A 22,821-nucleotide genomic window follows, 5' to 3' on the forward strand; every position below is an offset into this window, starting at 1 on the left:
ACTATTTCACGCAACACACAATGAAGCTTAATACAAAATAATATAGTACTACACATATTTTTCCAAATTTACCCCCTTTTCCGATTAAAGAACTGTAATTCGTCCAGTAATGTGACATGACATATCTCATGATCTCTCATTTCCCTCACACAAAATAATGCGTAATCGGAACTGAGTACTTCTCACATTATTACCAAAGTCCTAGGTAGTAACCTTTATCGCCTCCAAAATGTCGCCAAACTACCTGTTACCATATTCCAAAGATCAGCCTATGTATTTTTTTATGCCTATATTGTAGAATTTGGTGCTCCTTAGACTTTTTAAATGAAAATATATCAATGTGTACATGGACAAAGTAAAGGGAGTGCACAATGCAAATTTGTGAAATTCTGGGATTTTTTTTAAGTGAAAATAGGTCAACGTGTACATGGATAAAGTCAAATGAGTGTGCAATTTTTGTGCAATTCGGGGATTTTTTTTAATTAAAAATAAGTCGATGTGTACATGAATACCGAGTTTGTGCAATTATTTGTCTTGTTATTTTGGCTTTGTATAGTGGTGATTTTTGACGCAAAGCCAAAATAACTAGTCAAAGAATTGCACAAAATCAGTATCCATGTGCGGCCAAATTTCGCCAAGGGGTACCCTAAACTATACTTTTACCAAAATCAGTAATAAAAAAGTAGCAGAAAAGCTACATCACAAAAGTCTTCAGACAATTTAAAGAAATATGTACATATTAGTAAATATCTTAATAGTTATCTTAGTTATACTGTAGGATATCCTGCAGCACTTATGACTACTTTCAAATATGTGAGCATGGGACTCATCAGTTTTTTTTTTTTTTTTAATTTTTTATTGGTAGTATCTGCATCAATGTTCCTGCATTCTTCCATCATTCCTGTTTTTAGTTCAGTTTACATTTTTATGTTGTGCCTTTGCACTCTAACCTGTAATTCTCTCCAGTGTGCTCTATTGAGTTTTAAACTTATGAGTGAGGTGGTATTTTTACAACTTGTGAACAATCATAGATACACCGAACGCAAACGTTATGGGCCGTGCTATTGTTATCCTGATTTAAAAAAAATTTTTTTTCAATATCCAAATTTTGGGGGAATAATTTTAAATTATCTTTTAAAATATTTAAATAAAAAGCATGGTTCATTATGCCATCAGTAAGTGCTAAATTACCTAATCCTGATGCTGACATGCACCCTCCTCACAAGAACACTTCCACCATCATGCTTTACTATACCTACCAAGGTCTGGGGATTAAGTTCCTCATTTTTTTCCCCCTCCATAAAATTAATCTACCTGTCAGAACCAAAAAATATTAAATTTTCTTTTATCTGCAAAAAGACATGGTTCCAGTATGCTTCAGGCTTATTTACCATTGATTTGGGGAAGGAAAGAATAAGCTTTCTATTTTTTGTTCTTACGAAAAATTTTCTTCAAGCAGAGTGCCCATGCAATCCAGCAGATCTGAGTTCTTGCTGAACAGTTTTTGGTGAATTGATGTACAGAATTCAGTAAATTCTGCAGAAATCTTTACACCACTCAAACATCGATTTTTCACTAATTTTGTAACTTTAAATCTCTAATCACATTGAATTAACTTTTCCAGATGACTTCTTACTTCATTTTCGATCCGATCTGCTTCTTTAAAGCGCTTTATCACATACTGCACTGTAGAATGAGATAAATTTACTAATTTAGTGATATCCCAGGTGTATTTTTTCTCCATTATGATAAAAAATGATGAATTTATGAGTGCTTTTTGTTGTTTCCTTACAATTATGACTTTTAAATGTTAATTAACTTTTAACAAAGTAAGCAAAGCAACAAATTTTTAAGCACCATCAAAATGAAAAAGAAAGTGTCAGACTATAATTTTGTTTATGAAATTTTACAAAAGTGTTTTGGTGTACAATAACTTTTGTAGAGTGTTTTATCTATGATTCCTTACATTTTCAACTTTCGAAAAAGAAAATACGTCAGTTTGGTAGTATTCAAAATTGCATGGAGATGATATGAAAAAATATTGGGCTTATTTTCAAATTTAATTCCGGGCTACAGCGCTTTTTCTACAAATTCTTAAAGTGTCCGAATACTTTTGGGGGCACTGTATAATATGACTATGACCAGTTAGCCTTGGATTATCACCAAGTTGTTTCATTTATAGTAACCTGCGTAGTTGAATGTTATGGAAGCACTCTTATGACATTTAATGGTTCCTTGATTGCGATGAATTTGACTGATGGGGGAAAATGTTTGTAAGGGCTTTTATTTATGTGTTGGATAGTAGTTAGTTAGGAAGTATGTTGCTTATTTTGTGCTTTATGCTGTACAATGTCTGCTGGTGATATAACTACTGGTTTCTGGACGCTTTCGAACGAGTGGGAAAGAAAACATTGATTGACTGGTGTGTAAATGAAGATTTAAATGACAACTCTCGGTAAATTATGCAGTGAGATTTAAGGATTTGGAAATTCGAAAAGAAATGCAATCGACAATCCGGTAGTACGGAGAATGTTTTCATTTTTAACTTTTATGAATCGCCCTAAGGTCGTCAAATGCGACGATATGTGTTGTGTGCTGGTTTTTGGCCCGATTCCGTGTTCTATTCTGCGATGGTTTTGGGGTCGATGTTGGTTTCTTTGGCAACCCTTTTTACCTGGAAACTTGGATTTGCTAGTTGGTTCGTGTGGTAATTAAGTGATTTATGATGTGTTGGCAAAATTTTAGTAGCCTGCCTCGTGCAACTATTTTTTCAGGTGGCTGGAAATTCTACAAGTATTTAGAATGGGGTTTTGAACATTTATTTGTGAAGCATAGTATCAATTTTGTGGATAGTGAGTCTGGCTGTCATATAAATACGATAGATATTACGTGGCGACGTGTTAAAACGACGTTGCCGACTTATAATCGGAAATGCGATTTGGAGTTTTATTCGGTGGTTTATATATTTTTCCATCATTGTTCTAAAATGGGAGAAGATGCTTTTAACAAATTTATGGTGAAATTGTTTTGATGATGTTTGAAATTGGTATTTCTGCTGTTCGAAAAAGTATTTATTTATGGTAAATGCATTTTGTTTTATTCTTGTTCTTATTTAGTAGAATGTTATGCTCATTGTTTTTTTAGTATGAATTTCTGGGCTGATCTTTAGAATATGGTAACTGGTAGTTTGGCGACATTTTGGAGGCAATAAAGGTTACTTCCTGGGACTTTGGTAATAATGTGAGCAGTACTCAGTTCCGATTACGCATTATTTTGTGTGAGGGAAATGAGAGATCGTGGGATATGTCATGTGATATTAATGGACAAATTACGGTTCTTTAATCGGGAAAAAATCTGGAAATTTTGTATTTGGCTTTATTCTGTGTTGTGTGAAACAGTGTTCGTTAATTTTTGGATCCTATGACCCTGACTAAAGTGAATTCGAAATGGGTATTTAGTGGGATTGAAAGGAATAGTAATAAGTGTTTCTTTAAGGTTGTGCGAGATAGAAGTAAAGATGTTTTATTAAGTTATTTATTTTACCTGGTACCTTGGTGTGAACTATAAGTATGATTTTAAAGATCCTGAAACAGAAATAAGAAAAGTTTATCGGACACGTAATCAAGATTCTGAAGAAGAATAGGTAAGTTAGTATTTTTAATTATTTGAGGATATTATTTTTATGCATTGTTCTAAATGTAAGGTGGAAGTAAAGTAATTTGCTTAAACGTGCATGGAAATAATTTAAATATTTGACACTAAGTATTTGTAACCATTTGTAATGTTTGCGGTATGAATTAGTTAGCGACGTTTGTAATATAATAGATAATGTAGAGGTAAAAGTTTTTGGATATTTTATTTATTTTATACGGGGAAATTTCATATTTGGAAAGGGTATATACGTTTTCGCGATCAGGTAATTTCATATATGTTCTTTTTACCGGGTTTAAAGATTCAGAAAATTGTCATGTATTTTCGTGAAATTTTTCTAATTTATGAGAAGAAAACAGTGTACATGGATATAGTGAAGAGTGTGTGCAATGCCATTTTTGTGTAATTCTGGGATGTTTTTTTAAGTAAAAATAAGTCGACGTGTACATGGTTTATGTGTATGTGTTATTTTGAAAAACGCGTAAGGAGTAAGGTATTGTGCACTTTTTCCCATATTTGTCATGATTAAGCAGTTTTGTTAGATAAAATTTCTAGCATAAGTGTGATTCGGCTAGTAGATTTTGGAAGAAGTGTTCAGTAGATAAAAAGAAAAGAAACATGTCTTTACTTCGTGAAGACAAAATGGCGGCGGGAAAAAAAAAATGGAGGGTTGCTGTAGGAGAGTTGGTCGCCAGATTTTCGCCCAAAAAACGCCAAGTTACCATAATGTAAAGATCAACCAATTTCTGTCGTTATTGTTGTTTTTTTGAATTGTTTGAAATTTATTTCAGTTTATTCTGTTGATTAGTGCGCAATGCCTAGATTGTGCAATTCATAGATATTTTTTTAAGTTTAAACAGAAAGCTGTGTACATGGTATTCTTTGAGATTTATTGCTGTTATGTTAATTTATTTAAGCTAGGTGTGCGTAGTTCGTAGATTCCTTCACTGCATAGATTGTGCAATTCTGTGATTTTTTTTAAGTTAAAACATATCACTGTGTACATGGATTCTTGTCGAATATTTTTGGTTAGAAACTTTACGTTTTTGCTATCTTTTTGCACGTGCGAAAATCGCGTTTTTGCAGACATTTTGAACTAAAAGTTCGGTAAAAGTATATTTAGGGTACCCCTTAGCGAAACTTGCTGAGTTTGTGCAATTCTTTGACTTGTTATTTTGGCTTGCGTAGCGGCGATTTTTGGGCCAAAATTCGCCGCTACACAAAGCCAAAATAACAATACAAAGAATTGCATAAATTCGGTATCCATGTACAAATAGACCTATTTTCACTTTTTAAAAAAATATGAGAATTAATTGCACAAACTTGATGCAAAAGCAAAGTTTAAAGTTGTAAAAAAACATTTAGCAGTAGTAGCAAAGGTTATATACTATACTTCCTAAGGTTATATACTGTGCAGACATTGAAGACAAAAGTTTTAAACTTAACAAATTTATTAACAATATATAAAAATAAAAACACAATGAATAAATTTAATCAATATCAGAAACTTAAAGAGTATAACATAATCATTATAAAAAAAATTACACTTAATTGATCATCCATTAACCCCAGGGGTTTTTCCTTTAAAGAATATTACACTATTAAAGATACAGTAAATATTTTACCTGATCTTTAAATACTGGCATTCAATACGCGAAAAACATATCACTAAACAGAAACTACGCGGTTACTATAAAATTCGCTTCACTATCAATAAGTCCATGCTTTGTGGTCAAGAAGGCACCTGAAAAATTAAACTAAATCCTTGAGAGCACTTAAACCGGCAAAAAGCTGCTCACTGTAGTTACACACGAGAAATCACAGCTTGGAAAAACATCGCCGCTAATTCTAGATAAACACTTGTGTTGAAGATGTCGCCTTCATGAAGACAGAATGCTACCCACGGCAGTTACACCGTCGTGGCTTTTCAGGATACAGAAAAAGTCATCTTTCGGACTGGAACCACAGCACTTATCACCGGACTGCACGCATCGCAATATCGTCTTTCAATTGCGGCTGGAAACGGCACACCACGGAGCAATAAAACAGCAACCAGAAGGAATAAACCAGAGCGACGCGAGTTACTTATACCTGAAGTAGACATGACATCATCTCATGGCAATCAATCAGCTATCGGCACGACTCAGCTTTCCAGATGACGTAACATCAAGTTTCGTTTTTGCATCTTAATTAGGCTGGAACAGTCCATTCTTAATATAAACAGTGGGAGTGAAAAAGTAGAAATAACTACTATATCCCTTTAAAATAAGAACTAAGTAAATAAGAACTTTAAAGTAAGAATAAGTAAAAGTTAGAAATATTTCAAGGAGGAGAGATGATGCAGAAAAAGGGTTACAATAGCTCATATTTTCTAACAAATCTAGGCTTTGTGCACTCCCTTGACTTTGTCCATGTGCACATCGAACTATATTCACTTAAAAAGTCAAAGGAGCAGCCAACAAAAAATATATAATCTGAATAAACTACATTTTAAATCAAGCAATGAAATAACATAAAAAGGAAAATTAATCTTAGCACTTCACGAAGAAAATATCCACTTACCTTATTTACGAATTTATGCGTCTTCAGTCATACAAAATTCCTTAACAGCATCCAAACTATCTGAACTAGAATCTGTATACTGGTGTCGCCACATAAATTCACAAAATAAGAGTAAAAAATTTCCTCCATTCGAAAATATCCGATGTTCAACCATACGCATTTCATTCCTCCAAACCGGACCAGTCAATTACCGTAATTTCCGGAAGAAACGCCGCGGCGCTTACGTGTTTAAAACTTAAATTTTCAGCGGGTGCGGCGTTTAGGTGCACTAAAATAAAATATTTCCTATGATGGTCATTGTACATAGTTTGGATGGCCTTGTCATTGTGCATAGACTGGTGCTGTCCCCACACAAAAGACCATTCAGTTGCTTTTTGCGAACGTTATTTTGTTTACATTCTTTCCCTTGAACGGACCTACATGCCTTATTCACCCTAAACGAGATCTCAGAACAATAACATTCTTCCCCCTTTCAAATCAACATTCTCATCAGTTCGAATAGTGTCTCTCCTCTGCCATTCGATGAATCTTCCAGGGCCCATCCTTTCCCCACCCCTGCCTTTTCTGCAATTTTTTTCAAAGGCGGACACGACTCCACCTACCTCGCAATAACGAACTCTGACGTATTTCCCCTTCAGCATGAATGGATTTTTATTGGCATTCTGCCAGATACAGATCCCATCAGTGAGTACAAGTACTTGTTGGATAGTTTTTAAGTAAGAAGGGAGCGGAAGATTTTTGAAAATGTCCCTAAACGGCACAGAAGCTATACTGCTGGTTTTAAGCTTAGTGTAATTTCACGTGCTGAACAAATTCGAAATCGAGCAGCAGCTCGAGAGTTTGAAGTGGACGACAGATGTATTCGACGTTGGAGAACTGAAAAAGAACTTCTTAAAAATATGCCACAACAGAAACGAGCCAAAAGAAGTGGTACTGTAAGGTGGCCAAATCGAGAGGACGACCTTGCAAACTGGATAAAGGAGCAACGAGGAAAGGGAATGGCAATTTCGACTTTAAAAATTAGCTTACAAGCAAAATTTATAGCAAAACAAATGAACATAAATGATTTCAAAGGAGGTGTAGCAGATTTATGAAAAGAAAAAATATTTCTGTGCGTACTAGAACAACAGTCGGGCAACAATTACCAATGGACTGGCAGTATAAAAATTCATCTTTTCTAAAATATGTGACAGCTATTATTGACAAAAAAAACTTCTTCGGTCACAGATAATAAATATGGATGAAACGCCGTTAGCTTTCGACTCTCTTGCAAACAGAACTGTTGATGAAACTGGTGCAAAAACTGTATCTATGTTTATGACGGGGCATGAAAGAACGTCATTTACATGTGTGTTAGCTTGTGTCGTGAACGGTGACAAGCTAAAGCCGATGATCATTTTTAAACGAAAAACTATTCCGAAGGGAGATGGTATGTCATATATCAGGACTTAGGTTGAGTTTTTACATCTATACGGCCCACGACGATGTCACGCGCAATTTAATCTATTGCGGCGTTTCTGTGTAGTTTTAATTTTTTTCCCGCCATTTTTCTCGAGTGCGGCGTTTATGCTGATGCGGCCTTTCTTCCGGAAATTACGGTAATTATATTTTCCCTTTCCTTCCAAATCCTATAGAAACTTCAAATTTATCTTACCACATTCAGCCAATTTACCATGTAAATCACAAAATAACAACGTACTAATCCATCACACACAAGCCCTTACCTTAACCCGACACACACTTTTAAAAATTTTTTCCCATGATTCAAATTTGCCACAACCAGTTACGTTATAATAGGGTTTCCATAGGCTTTAACTACTCAGGTTGTCATAAATGAGGCAACAACTTGGCAATAAATGAAACAACAATTTCGTGATAATACAAGGAGTACCCAAGTCAACTTTAACCAAAGTTCGAAAATGTAGACAAAAAATTTAGGTAGTAATATGGCGGCATGGAGTTTCTCGCCAAATGATGATGAAAATGAGATGTTTGGCGAGAAATTTGTCGCTGCATTTGCCAACCTGAGGGCGCATATAAGAGTAGGTCCGTAATTTTAAATAGTTTTTAATGCTGTTAAAGAATTGTGTGTGTTACACATCGATAAATAAGGTAAGTTGATATTTCCTTTTTTTTTTTACTGTGCAGATTAGATAATGCATATTTGCATTTTTATGTTATTTATTTTTATGTAAAATACAGTTTATTGAGATTATAATTTTTTATGTTTTATTGCATTATGGACACCATTTTACTGGAGAGGGTGTTGGATGTAAACAAGAATGGCGCAAAATTCGCCAATTTTTCCCAAGGGGTACCCTAAAATATATTTTTAACTTATGGCCTGCGAATCAATTTATTTACATATTTATGTTAGTATTTTTTTTCATTTAGGCTTAATTAATACATTACAGCTTTATATCATCAAAAAATGAGCTATTGTAAAGTGGAGTTTGACTTTATTCATGCAATAAAAGGTCACATATAAAACTATAGATGTCTCATATAAAAGATTGGAACTATTCTGATATGCACCCTTAAGTCACTAAATTTCTCGCCACACACTTTTGGCGAGAAACTCCACGCTGTCTAAATTTTTTGTTTACATTTTGAACTTTCAGCCTAAAATGGCTCCAAAAACGCGGTTTCCGCCAAATGCAAAAACCACCTTTTGAACACACAATTTAAGCTAAGTACACAGCGATATGTTTTAACTTAAAAAAACATCTACGAACGGCACAATCTAGGCAACAAACGAATCTATGAACTATGCACACCTCGCTTTAATAAATTAACATAACAACAATAAATTTCAAAGAATACCATGTACTCAGCGTTATATTTCAACTTATTATGAATATATAAAAAATATCTACAAATTGCACAATCTAGACGCTATGCACTAATCAACAAAATAAACTAAACCAAATTTCGAACAATTCAAAAAAACAACAATAACGACAGAAATTCATACTAAAAAAACAATGAGCATAACATACTACAAAATGAGAACAAAAATAAAATAAAATGCACTTACCATGAATTAATGCTTTTTCGAACAGCAGAAATACCAATCTCATACCGCCTTTAACATGCCGCCACGTAATCACTATCGTATTTATATGATCTAGAAAATTTATTCTATGGTTCACAAATAAATAAAATCACAAATCCCTACTTCTATCATGCTCGGCCACTAAAAGTAATCTCCCAGACCTTCTTTCCACACCTCCAAATACCCACTGCCCCTCAACAGAATGGCCGGAATGATATTTCCTTTTGCCAAACTTCAACAACTTCCACTATTTTACCTCTGCCCCCTATCTTTGCGAACCAACGAACTCCAGCGAAAGATTTTTCAATGTCAATAGGGATGCCATACAACGCGCAATCGTGCCAAAAACCATCGCAGAACACATATCCCACATTTGGTGAAATTAGGGAATATCAGAGTTGTACCAAAAGATTTATTTATTTAAGAAAGGCATAAAACAGCTACACTGCTTGATTCATAATTACAGATGATGTATTTACATATAAAAGTATTGCCTTGTGCTTTGAAACATTGTATATATGTACATCATTTATGTGATGTAAAATTATTTTATATGTGTATATATTTAATAGATTTGTAAATAATATTTGCATAATATGAAGAATAGTTATGGATGGAAGTTTCAGCTGTTTTATAGGAAATTCTTATTAGCCTTTTCTTTTTAAATTATATTAAAGAAAAAGGCTAATATATATAATCTAAATAAATGATAATCTATAATATATTGATCTTCTATTTGCAGTCATCTGGAATTGGTGAACCCAGTATTTACCATGCATTGGTGGTGATATTTTTAGAGTTCTTTGCATGGGGTTTGTTAACATCACCAATGATAACAGTAAGTGCATAACAGATTTATCATTTTAGTTTACCCTGCAAAATGTCTTTAAGGAAAATAAGTCTTCAGTTGTTTATTTATTATTTGGTGTGTGTCTGTACATACACATATGCATATGTTCATTTTCCAAGAATTGTAATAATATTCTGAAGTGGAGATTATCATTTAATTATACTAATATTATTTTATTAGTTTCTACATTTAATGTAAAAAACCATGCAAATGAATTAATGATTCATTTTTAATAGTAATTGTGAAACATTTCCCATCATATTTAAAATTATCTGTTATGTTTACTTATAGGTTTTAAATGAAACTTTTCCTAGTCATACATTTTTGATGAATGGTCTTATCGTTGGTATAAAAGTGAGTGTCTTGAAATTTTTTCTGATGATTTGTATATGTATCTTTTTTTTTTTTTTTTTTTTAATATTAGATTGTATCTATATTTTATTTTAAACTGTGTATTATTTCATCAACCATAAATGTTGGCTACCATCGATTCATGAAAGTTGGCAGAGATTAAACCAAAGTTGTGCCAATCATTCTTAAGGAATTCTGAGCCACACTTCTATTTGCAGCTCTAACAGTAAGACATTCGTCAGTCTATCAAATAATAGCCACTGCTGAAGAAGTGTATAATCCATTTTGTTCTTTTTTTTTTTTTTTTTTTTTCCTTCCCTTTGTAAAAATGCTTTTATTGATTTCTACTGTTTTTAGACCCTGCTATTTTACCAGGAGCTCTGTTTAGATTGCTGTTAGTAGAAACGTCCCACAAGTGATTTTTCCACTCTATTACTGTTTTGTTGGGCATATCCAGCCACTATTTTCTCCCCATTCAATAGATGTTAACTCGACTAGCTGTAAATAAAATGGTGTGCCATTACAAATGTGTCTACAGCCCTCAAACTCATTTTTTTCTTCAAAATGCAGGGGAAAAGTTAATTTATATTTATGGTTACCTTCTGTACAAAAGGCAGCTTATCAAGAATCATTCGGGGTTACACCAGATGAAAGCTCAGATGTTGCGATATCCACTTATCCATAATTAAACTAAAGTGCTCTGCTTTCTGACCATTTTATAATCGATGGGTTAATGTTTTAAGTACCAAAATTAATACTTATACTGTTAATTAATTCAGATTTAATGCATTAAAAATAGACTAAATAAAAAAAATTCTTGTATTATATGAATACTGAGAAATAAAAGTCTGGTAATCATGTAGTGTGAAATATCTACTGCATTTAGTTTGTTAGTTATTTCTTAGGTAGTGCCACTAAAATCCTGTTTAAGTTTGAATGCAATAAAATATCAGGAAAAATAAATGATTAAAACAACAATCAGTTTTATTGCCACTATAAATAATTAAAAGCGATAGATCGCGTACTGCATGGTTGCCAAATCTCTTATTCTCTCATTTATATTTTTATTTATGAATTGTGAATAAAAGTTTGAATTTTTTTCCCCCCAGGGTTTGCTTTCCTTCCTTAGTGCTCCATTGATAGGAGCATTATCAGATGTATGGGGAAGAAAATTGTTTCTATTACTTACAGTATTTTTCACTTGTGCGCCTATTCCATTAATGAAAATAAACACATGGTATGCTTTTTGATTTGATTTTTGCAGGCATGTATAAATAGACTAGTATTAAATATTTTTGTTGTTTTAGTCATAGCATATAAAACGTAACCACTTAAAAACATTTTATATCGTTATGAAAATTGCTGTAAATAGTAAAGAATTAAAATTATATAGTGTGCTTTCAGTCAGTGGCATGAATTTTAATCATGTCATTTTTGTTCTGCCCTTTTTAGAATTGTGTATACACTGGCTAATTCCTAATTTAAATTATAATAAATTACCAAGGAAATGCATCTTTTTATAATTTATACTATGTTAACAAAAAAAAGTAATCTGGTGGTAAATTTCTATTTATTTTTGACCCTGTGTTGGTGATCACCAAAATTAATATTTAATATTGTTTAAAATTTCGGCAGTCACACAGCCGCTGTGAACAAAAGTGCCACAATTTTGCTATAGTATATGTCTTTTTGCGATTCAAAATTTTGAAAGTAATGATAAAAACTTCCTCCAAATTTCATTTACTATGCAAAAAACCTTCCCCGACAGCCACATACTTTACCCACAACCATTTGCCTGCAAACCTACAAAAGTCCATCAGAAACGGCATTCCTCGTACGAGTTCTCATATCAGCTCCGCATTTCGGACAACCACTCCAGCAAAATAAAGTTTCAATGTCAAAAGGGTTGCCATACAAACAACATTGTGCCAAAAACCATCGCAGAATACACAGTTCCGCCAAAATCCAGCACAGAACACATATTGCCACATTTGGCGACGCCATACATCTGAGGGCGTATATAATAGTACCAAAATTAACGTGTTGAAATATAACCAAAATTCAATAGACACTTTTTTGGTGGCCACAGTTCAGCAACTGCTGCTAGTCATGTGTCAAATACATTATCATGGTAGCCATATCTGAGCATAGTTAGGACACCAAATGTTGGCTAGCCATAATCCTGCACCTTTTTTTTCTTTGGTTGGTGAAAATTAAAATTTTCACCAACCAAAGAAATGTAAACTATTTGCAGTTTGATAATGTTGACTTATTTGTGTGTATTGATAGCTACCTCACCAAGAATGAAACCTGTTAATTTGTTTCTGACCAAAGTTGCTATGACATAAAGTCACAGCCATTTGCAATATTGTATTTGATATTAAACAAAGTACATATGTTTGCAGTTATTATAGTATAATAAAATGTTTTATTAATTGAAATAAATAAATTGTTTTGAATTCCATTTTGGTAACATAATTAACTCTTTTCATATTTGAAAAGTTCTTGTATTCATTCCTTTATGAGACTCAGAATAGTATCATCTCCTTATTTAGCAATGACATCTGCTGAAGTGGAAAAAACAAAATTCTTTTCTTGAAAGAATCTGTTTTTAAAGCAGGGCTTTTAACAGTTTTTTACTATGTAGGAGTTTAGGAACTTTTATTAGAGGAGTGCATGCTCTTACAGATGGAATTTTTATTCATTTTAATATTTTTGTATCATAAATTTGCAGTTTCTTATCTTTGACAGAAACAGCATGGCAAGAACTCTTTATATATCAAGAACCTTGATCCTGTGTTCCAGGATCAAATTTCAAAACATTTACAAATTGCCAGATTGTATATTACTTCCAGTGGGTTGTTACTTTCTAATTATCTGCACCACCCTGAAAACTATTTATCACAATGTCATCAAAATGTTCAACGTATGATGTCGCCAAAATGCATTTGTGTGGCAACTTAGTAGACCTCTGCAGAAAACGAGTGCTGATTTCCATTCTGAAATACAAAGGTCATTGGTTTTTATTTTTATTGTTGATGGCTTCTTTTTATATATATTATAAATCGTAAAGAGATTGGGAAGTTCATTGTCTAATTGAAAGAAAAGTGCTGTGTTTCTTTGGAAATAGAGCATTTGCCTTAACAGTAGAGAATACATAAATATGTGTTCCATGAAATTGTACTTTTTCAGTAATTGAATTATTTTGTACATCAAACTTTGTACACCAATGCTGAATTTGTACCATTCTCTGATTCCGTTTAAGCAAAAGCAGATTGTTGTATACATGGGAAGAATAGGGAAAAAAAAGTGTTGTAGTATGATGTTCCTTGCATTTTCAATTTTGTTTATTAGTTGCTATTTTTATGTAATTCTTAGTGTCCTGTTGTTTTTCATTTCTTAGCTGGCAAAAAATTAGTTGTCAACTACTGGTGAAATTTCAGGAGGGATGTGGATAATCAGAAAGTACTGAAATTTCTTACAGTTTTATAACTTGAATGCTTTTCACCATTTTCTGATTATTCTGAAGAATTTGTTTTGTTCAGGATGATTTGTTAAGTTCTGCTTTCAAAAATAGGAACAAAATTGCAATGCCAAATTGTCTCCTCTGGGATGTGTCTTTATCAGCTTAGCTGACTTTATGACTAAAGTTAATGAGTAGCTGAATTCATTTCACCGAAAATGAACAAGTGACTTTTGTGTAAATATATATTTAGGGTAAATCTTGCCAAACACAGTGTTACATTATTAACACATTGTGTGTATGGCAAAACTGTGTCTTGCAAAGTTAATTTTTTGTGTAAAAAAAAGGGGTAAGTTATAGTTTAGATTAAGAAAGTATGTATAGTTTATGGAAACCTAAAAATATTATTGCAGATGAAAGAAATATTAGTTGAAAATTTTTTATGACTGCTTAATAAATAAGTAGGTACTTTTGTGTTATCTGCCTAGTGCTCCCTCAAATTTGCCAATCATTGATGACTATTTTGTCACCAACCTATGTGAAAAACAGTAGCCATTTAAAAAAAAAATGCCAGCACTCTAAAAATTACATTTAATTACAAATTAAAAATGAAACAGACATCCATAATAAGGCACTTACCTTTCTATTTCCTGAGTCCATTTGCGTAATGACCTGTTTAACTTAAATAAAATCAGAGAATTGCATTTATTCGAAGAAAACTATTATCACATTCAATAAAAAATAGTTCATAAACTAATTTTGAGGTTTAAATTTTTCATAAATACTGTCTTTTCCTTAGCAGGCAAACTCCACAAATTTTTACGATTCCTTAGAAAACAAAAATTCCATACAAAGCAGAAATTACAAATATAACTCTCCAGTTCCAAAGCAGTGTGTATCATGGGCCAGCATAGTGGGCATTCAACCATCAGTAGGTTATTAGATAAAATACATACTTGTTATATTCATGGGTTGTCTACTTTGGCGACATAGCGCTTTGCCTGTTATTCTTCTAACCATTGGGCAGAGAAATGCAAAAGTACCATAATTTTTTTTAAATAGCTGGTGATTTTTGCAAGTATCACCAACTATTTAAAAATAGTACAGTCAAAAGTCGTTAATCCGGACTCGTCGGGACTTCGGCGATTCGGGATTATAGATCATCAGTTTAAATCTCGTAAGATGGCATGCAGAAATTCTAAAATTAAAAATATGAAACCTTAATTTATGAAATAAAGAACAATTATAATCTAAAGGGTATCAAAATTTACAAAAAAAAAAAAAAAAAAAAGCTTAATATTTATTTGTTTACTTTATTAAACATTTCTTTCAATGTAAGTTGTTTTAAGTTGTTTCGTTTTATATGATAATACTTTCTCTTTAATTCTATAAACAGACACAACTTCTTGTTCAGTTACAAAGTTCCGCTGTTCAAGTCCCGTTAATTGTTGTGCCAAGAATACCGACTAACTTGTCAATCGAAATTTTTTCATTTTCACTAACCTCTCTGTCACATTCTTCATGTCTTTATCCATTTTTTGCAGCAATTCCACTTTTTGTTTAATGGACATCGAAACATACTTTCATTTTGTACGATCCTTTGGGAGCTCCAGAATCGGAAATTCTATTTGACATAATCGAAAGTTCAAGCTTACTTTTACAAAATTGCTCTAACAGTCTGCAAAAAATAATAAGCTGGATCCAATTCGAAGATTAAGGAACAACGCAATCATGAACATTAACTGAAATAGATAATTAGATAATTTTAGATTATACCGTCCGTTATACATAAAACGCGCACGCGAAAACGTATTCTGCGCTTGCGCACACGCATATGCGTAATGGTAATAGGTCTTACGCGCTCGCGTAAACGCCTATGCGCATGTGTCAACGAGGCGCATGCGCAGAAAGGTTTTAGCTTTGAAATCCGGATTATAGATCATTCCGGATTATGAGTGTCCAAATTAACAACTTTTGACTGTATATGTCAGAACTTATTAAACATTTCAGGGTAAGTTTTTCAATACCTCTTATAAAGTGTTTTTCTTCATATGGGTCAGTTTTTATTACAAAACCAGACAGTTCCTATGTCTTTTCTATGAATTCATATATTTTCCTGTATGTCAAAGGCTCCTCATCTTCTTTTTTATCGATGCATTCACCATTGGTTTGTGTTACAAGATAATCCAATTCTTTATCTGTCAATCCATGATCCACACTCTCTATTAATTCCTTAATTTCTCCTTCTTCCACATCTTAAAATCCTTCACTTATTGCTTTTGCAATTTGTGTGATTTCTACGGCTTCATTTTCAGTCGATGGAAATTCTTTAAAATTGTTGAAAACTTCTGGGCAGTGTTGATGCCAGCAAGCATTCATTGCTAACAAATTCACTTATTCCTGTGAGAGTTTAATTGTTTCTATTCAGTGCTTATGTTGAATTGCTTCCAAAATGCCATTAGCAGGGTGTACTTTCCTTCATCTATTTCTTTATTTGTAGCTATGTAAAAAAGCCTGACATAATATCCGGAATGTTTTTAGGATTCCTTGATCCATTGGTTAGATTAAGGAAGTGGTGTTCAATGGTTAAAAATAAAATGTTAACGTTTGAATGCAGTGTTGTGAGGGTTTCAGTACTGTGTCCTAGAGCATGATAGAGAATTAGAAGAACTTTAAAGCTCGGGCTTTGCTGTTCTAAATAATGTTTGACTTCTTAATGAATGGATTTTCAAACCAATCCTTAAACAGGATTATTGCAGTGTGTACAGTGTATAACATACTATATCATACCATGCATGATTTAAATTTTGGGGTTGGACAAATTTAATGGATATAATGAGGATGGTATGTATAAACAAAATTGCGTTTCCTGAGTCCACGTTCGGCGAGAGATTATTGTATATATAAGTGCATTTTAATTAAAGGAGTTATTTTTATAATGTGATAATCTTTTATCATATTCCCAACAAAAAAATAAGCCCAAAATTCTATTTAATAAATGTTTTATCCCAGTTTAGTAAATTTTCAGTAGTTTCCAATATTTCCATTTTCGAATTTTTAGTGAAATTTTCTTAAAATTGCATGTAATTGCTACTCACATACAACTAAAAATTATCTTTGCTTCAAATATAGAATTTTTTTATCATCACTAGATTATGCAAGTCAATTACAGTTTTTAGATGTGCTAGTAATTCAGCAAAAATGAAAGATAAAAGTCATTTGGCAAATACTGAATAATGATGTTTAAACAAGTGATGAATAATGTAGAAACAAATCATAAACCATGACTTCTGTTCTCAGTTTTTTTCATATGGTTAAGTATTCTCTCAGATTCACTCAATGAAATAACATCAGACTTTGTCAACAATTGTTTTAAAAAGCAAGATTTTTTAGCAAGGAAATGGGATCCATTCACTGTCGTAGAGGAAAGGAAGATAGCATCTGAGGGTGAAATGAAATTTCTCAGACATCTTGATTTTTAGTTTAATAGTTATTGTTATTTATTTATTAATCTTCCTGGTATAATCTGAGTAACCAGTAGGTGCAGTGTTAAAAACAGTGAGGAAGAACTACAATAAATGATGTTTGCAGTTTCTGGGGGAGGGAGGGAACTGCGTAAAATCTGTAATAAAAGGGAGGGCAAGTAAGAAATTCTTTCTTTAAAAGTGTACAACTTTCCTTTTGGGGGGGGGGGAAGGTAGACCATGTTTCCTCTGTACCAGCTGTCAGCAGTTAAGCCTGGCTTCTGTCCTGTCAATAATTTGGGTACAATTCCGTTTTGGGGACCTTAAAAAATTGCAGGGAAAATGTATGTGCAAAATTGCCAAATGTAGCAAATGCGGCCATTTAACAGCGTGCCAAATCTAGCAAACACTCTGATTTCAAATTGCATAAGTTTAGATAGTTCTGTATTTGTGGATCACCACTGAAATACTAGTTTAATTTTTCCATTCTTTTTTTGAAAACGCTAAGGATTTAACAATTTGGGAATTGCCCAATGACGAAAAGTCTGCAATAGAATTTTTTCCAAGAAAAGGCATCATTCATGATAGAAAATTATGTTTGAAAAACCACGAGATGAAATTATGCTTTAGCAATAATTCGGTAGCGAAATGGTGGTTCAGGAAAAAAAACCTGTAATGAGAAGAAAGGATTAAGAAGTCAAAATTGGTTTGAAGGATCGAAAATCCCCTTCCTTACAGCTGTTAGGTTCATCTATTTTTGGTATCAGGAAATGACATCTATTGAATTTTGTGAACTCTAGCTGAAGATGAACCACAATACAATTGTAAACTGGAACAGTTACATGCATGAAGTGTGCAGCTTTAATTTCTCGCCTTAAGTTGAAAATCGGTCAATGTGACGATGTGACCGGTCGAAGAATAACATTGGATGTGTTCTTCCATCTTAGTCACTGTTCCAGATTGATCGGTGAAAACCTTATTGAACATCATAAAGGAAAATATTGGGGAAGGAAGCATTATTTATACTGACTGCTGGAAATCATACAAGTCGGATGAACTGCAAGGTGCCACTTTTTAACACTTTACTATCAACCACAACTACAATTTTGTGGACCCCAAAAGTGGGTGTCGTACACAAACAGTAGAGAGGCTGTAGGGCAGTGCTAAATGGCGTAATAAACGCCATCGAGGCACTGCTCAACAGCATTTCGATTCTCATTTGTCCGAGTTTATGTACAGATGTTTGCACAAAAAAACTGAAATTTTCTCTGTTATGTTGGAAGACATCAATAATTTTATGCCTCCCATTTCATTTCAGGTATATATAGCCCTTTTTTTTAATAAATTAATGAAAATTTCATTATATGAAATTAACCTTTCTTCTAAATTAAAATAATAATGTGAAATAGGTATTCATTCAGGGTTCCATTCAGTTATGTTTAGCTTTTTTATATAAATTATAATAATAAAAAAATACATTATATGAAATTAACTTTTCATCTAAATTAAAACATAATCTTAGGTAGTTATTTACTATTACCCATCATTTCTTGCATTAGGGTTGCAGTAATTGTTTTTGGCAGCATTGGCATCACCAATAGTTTGGTGATTTTTTACGGTTTTCAAAACAGAATTGTACCATAATTTGTTGTTAGAGACATCACTTATGTCACCACATTTTTCATCTAATAATTTTTTCCCTCCCACTGCAATGCATTTTCACCACTTGGGATTTACCATGAGATGAATAATTAGCTACCTTGTTTATTCAAGAAAGAAATATTTTTTGGTAACTGGCATGATAGCACTGAGTTTTTAGAACTAGCAGATTTGGTTACAATGCATATTTGATGAGCTTCTGTCAAACTTGTATTTTTATCAAATACAGTACATATGTATATTTACTGAGCGAGGCATTTCATTCTTGTCAATAACAAACATTGCATAATAATTCTAGTGACATCTACACTGCCTACTTGCATTTCAACTGGTTTCAAATGTATTCCTCATTGTTAATTGAAAATAAAATGTAACTCACTTGTGACAGTCCTAATTTTGTGTGTAGTACCAATTAGTATTTATCATTTATCTTCCTAACAATATTATTTATTTACCTATAATAATATGAAATGTATGTATCGTATCAGTTAGTATTATGCATTGTATAGTTGCTTATCACAACATCAACATATGTATCTGAATGGAAGGAGTTTTGATGTACATACCCAGTAAAAAATAATTATAATATAGAAGTACAGTATATATGTATATATACTGAGCAAGGCTTTACCATCTCGTTATTAATGATAATTATTGTATAATACTTCTAGCAACAGATGTATTGTCAGCTTGTATTTCAACTGGTTTCCAATATTGTTCCTACTAGTAATTGACGATAAGTCTTGTAAATCCACTTACAACAGTTCTAAATTTATGCATTGTGCCAGTTAATGTGTATCATTTATCTGGATAATAGTATGTTTTGTTTATTTGCTTGTAACAGTATTTAATCTATGTACTGCACCAGTTAATCTTTATGATTTTTCTGCATAATAATATGTATAGTTTATTTGCTTGTACAGTATTTATTGTTGAATTGTGATGGTAGGAGTTTTGATGTACATGCCCAGTAAAGTGTAAATATTATTTAGTTATATAGTACAAATATCGTGCACTGAGCAAGACATTTTAAGCTTATTCAACTGTTTTTCAAACTTTGTTCCTATTGTTAATTGAAAATAAGTCTGCTTAATCACATTCAACAGTCCTAAATTTATATATTGTATCAGTTGGTCTTTATCATTTATCCATATCCCTCCCCCCAATGGTGGGCACTTGCTTATAACAGCAGTGGCCATTCCTAAGTCCTGAAGTGGTGGTCATTTTAGTGTGGAGGCACCTAATAGGTGGTCATCGTTACCTTTTATGAAGGGACAGACAATTCCACATCTATGCCTTCTCCGGGTTTCAAACACAGGCCCTTCGCTATCGTAGTCAGGCTGCCCTAACCACTGTACTGTCTGGGGGACCTCATTTATCTGTATAATATGTTTTATTGATTTGCTTGAAACAATGCTAATACTTTTGTCATTACTTGGCTTTATTATTTATTACTTATTTACTTGGCTTTTTTCATTCATCTGCAAAATAATGCTTGTGCAGTATATTTGCATGTGCAAAAACAGTATTACTCCTACTACATATATATTCTTTTCATTCTTTGTTTTGTTTTGTCTCTATTCTTATTCTAATTTCTTTATTATTATTTTATTTTATCATCTTTTATTAAACAAAAAAAATAATTTTTCTCTCTCTCTCAAATATTAAATGAATTGAAATACACTAAATGCATACAACAGCATAAAAATCACTGTAAATAATCTAAGAGAGTATAATGAAGCATGAATTTGTACACCATGTAATATTTTATGTAACATAACTGTGGGTAAGCTGCAGTGCCTGAAGTTACATCAGTGTGAATAGTGTAAGAGCCTTACGAAGCACAAACTTTTGTAATATTTTATGTAACAATGTAACCTGCAATGCTTGAAGTTGTTTCGGTAAATGTATGTGTGCTGATCACTTTTTTCATCAGGATGCCATTCCATTCCCCGAGACTTCATTTGGATGTCATCTCGATAATGAGAAATAGTTCCTTATTAAAGTGACAATTGGCAAAACTTAAAAGTATTTTTCCAAAAACCAGGAAACATTTTGCAACCTTGAAAAAATAATAAGCTCCAATCATGTAATATACAAGATTATATATATATATATATAATGATAGTAAATCAAAAAGTATAATAACCCAATAACCAACATGATAAACCCAATAAAACAGAACAAAAAATAAAAGAAATCTGAAACGTTTCAGATTTTAAATTACGTCCAAAGGGGCATTTTTTTAACATTTTGTCTATTACCTTTATTTATTAAATATCACGTTCTTCGCACTTAAACCATAAAATTCAGTTCAAGAGCAATATCGCAAAATAGTTTTACATTGAGCATATCTTTAGAATTCCCGATGCAAAGTCTCATGCCAAATATATTCATATTAGCATATACTTTATACTTTTCATATATTTACTTTATTGAGATTTTCATACATGAAATATTGTTTCATTACATATTGACTTTATAATTACTAATATATATAATAGCTATTGACTTTATAAATTTTTTGCTAGTTTTATGTGATCATTAAATGTAGATTAAAAGGGTAAATGTCATTAAATTATTAACCCATGAACATTTGAGTTATTTTGAGAAAAACAGTCCAAAAGAATCATGTTTTTATTTGAAAATAATTAAAATTTGAATATTTATAAGTCCGACGAATATGTGTTGCTTTATAAGTTGCGAAAAGTATGTGAAAGCATTTAGCAAGTATTTGAGTAGTGCATGGATATTTTACTGGCAGAAATACCCACCTAAATCACTATGAATATTAAGGGGTGAAGTTGAAAGTACTTGATAACAATACTTTTAATACTTGTATAAAATATCACCATTGTTGTGTTAACATATTTCAGGAAATTCAATAAAAGTTGCATCATTTCTTTTCACAGATCAGAAGCTAATTGTCATTTTCACCACTGGAATTAAGAATATACTTATTCAATTTATGAATTCTTTCCTTATATCAAGCATTTTGGGGTCATGAATTATATTTTTATGAATTTTTTTAAAAATTTCATGAATCAGAGGCAAATTGTATTTGGGTTTTCATGATAGACCATTAAGTATTAGAAAATATTGTATCCATATTAATATTCTTTAGAGAAATATTATAAAATTTCGTTTGGTTGAATTTTCCCAGCAAATGTGTGTGTGTGTGTGTATGTTTTTTTTTTTTTTTTTTTTTCCCTGAAAATGGAACTGTGCCAAGTTCTTGCTTCTAATAATAAATGCTGTCTGGATTCTGCTGGAAAATACCAAAGGAAGTCTAGCTATTTGCAAATATAAAGAAATATGATGGTAACAAAGATGCTAAAAGAATAGTGCATTGTCTGTTTGCAAATATGGAGTGTCCATTTTCATGTCCCATTTGGAGAAGCATTTTATTGCTGAATCTTTTGAAGCAAAAGAATTGCCACTCATGCATCTAAAAGTATTTACTTAAGAAAACTTCACATTTGTATTTGAGGTGATTATTGTAAATATGAGTTTATGTTTTAAATTAATTAAATTTTTAAAGCAGAAGTTCTTGAAGTATATTTAAATTTTGGATTTTTGATTATGTCCCGAAAGAAAAATCTGTCCAGGTATATATTATGCATGTAATTAAAGAATATAATATTTGTTCATCTGATAGACAAACTTTTTTTTTTTTTTTTTTGTTTGTTTGTTTGTTACTAGCATAATGTAATTTGTAATTATAACAAAAAAAGTAGCTAAATTGGAGCAGCAATAATGATTGCAT

General features: G+C 32.2%; 1 protein-coding gene across 1 annotated transcript in view; it reads left to right on the forward strand.

Moving 5' to 3' along the window:
* The window catches only part of LOC118201271 (solute carrier family 71 member 1), an 80,221-nt gene that overhangs the window by 3,415 nt on the left and 53,985 nt on the right, over positions 1-22,821 (forward strand). The window contains exons 2-4 of the mRNA XM_085815320.1: positions 10,011-10,106; positions 10,410-10,472; positions 11,579-11,706. Of these exons, the coding sequence (XP_085671446.1) occupies positions 10,011-10,106; positions 10,410-10,472; positions 11,579-11,706 (287 nt within the window). The remainder of the gene's footprint in view (positions 1-10,010; positions 10,107-10,409; positions 10,473-11,578; positions 11,707-22,821) is intronic.

Source organism: Stegodyphus dumicola, chromosome 4, assembly GCF_044657685.1.
Source record: "Stegodyphus dumicola isolate Sdum_Otavi_A_Nest chromosome 4, ASM4465768v1".
Lineage (NCBI taxonomy): Eukaryota > Metazoa > Arthropoda > Arachnida > Araneae > Eresidae > Stegodyphus > Stegodyphus dumicola.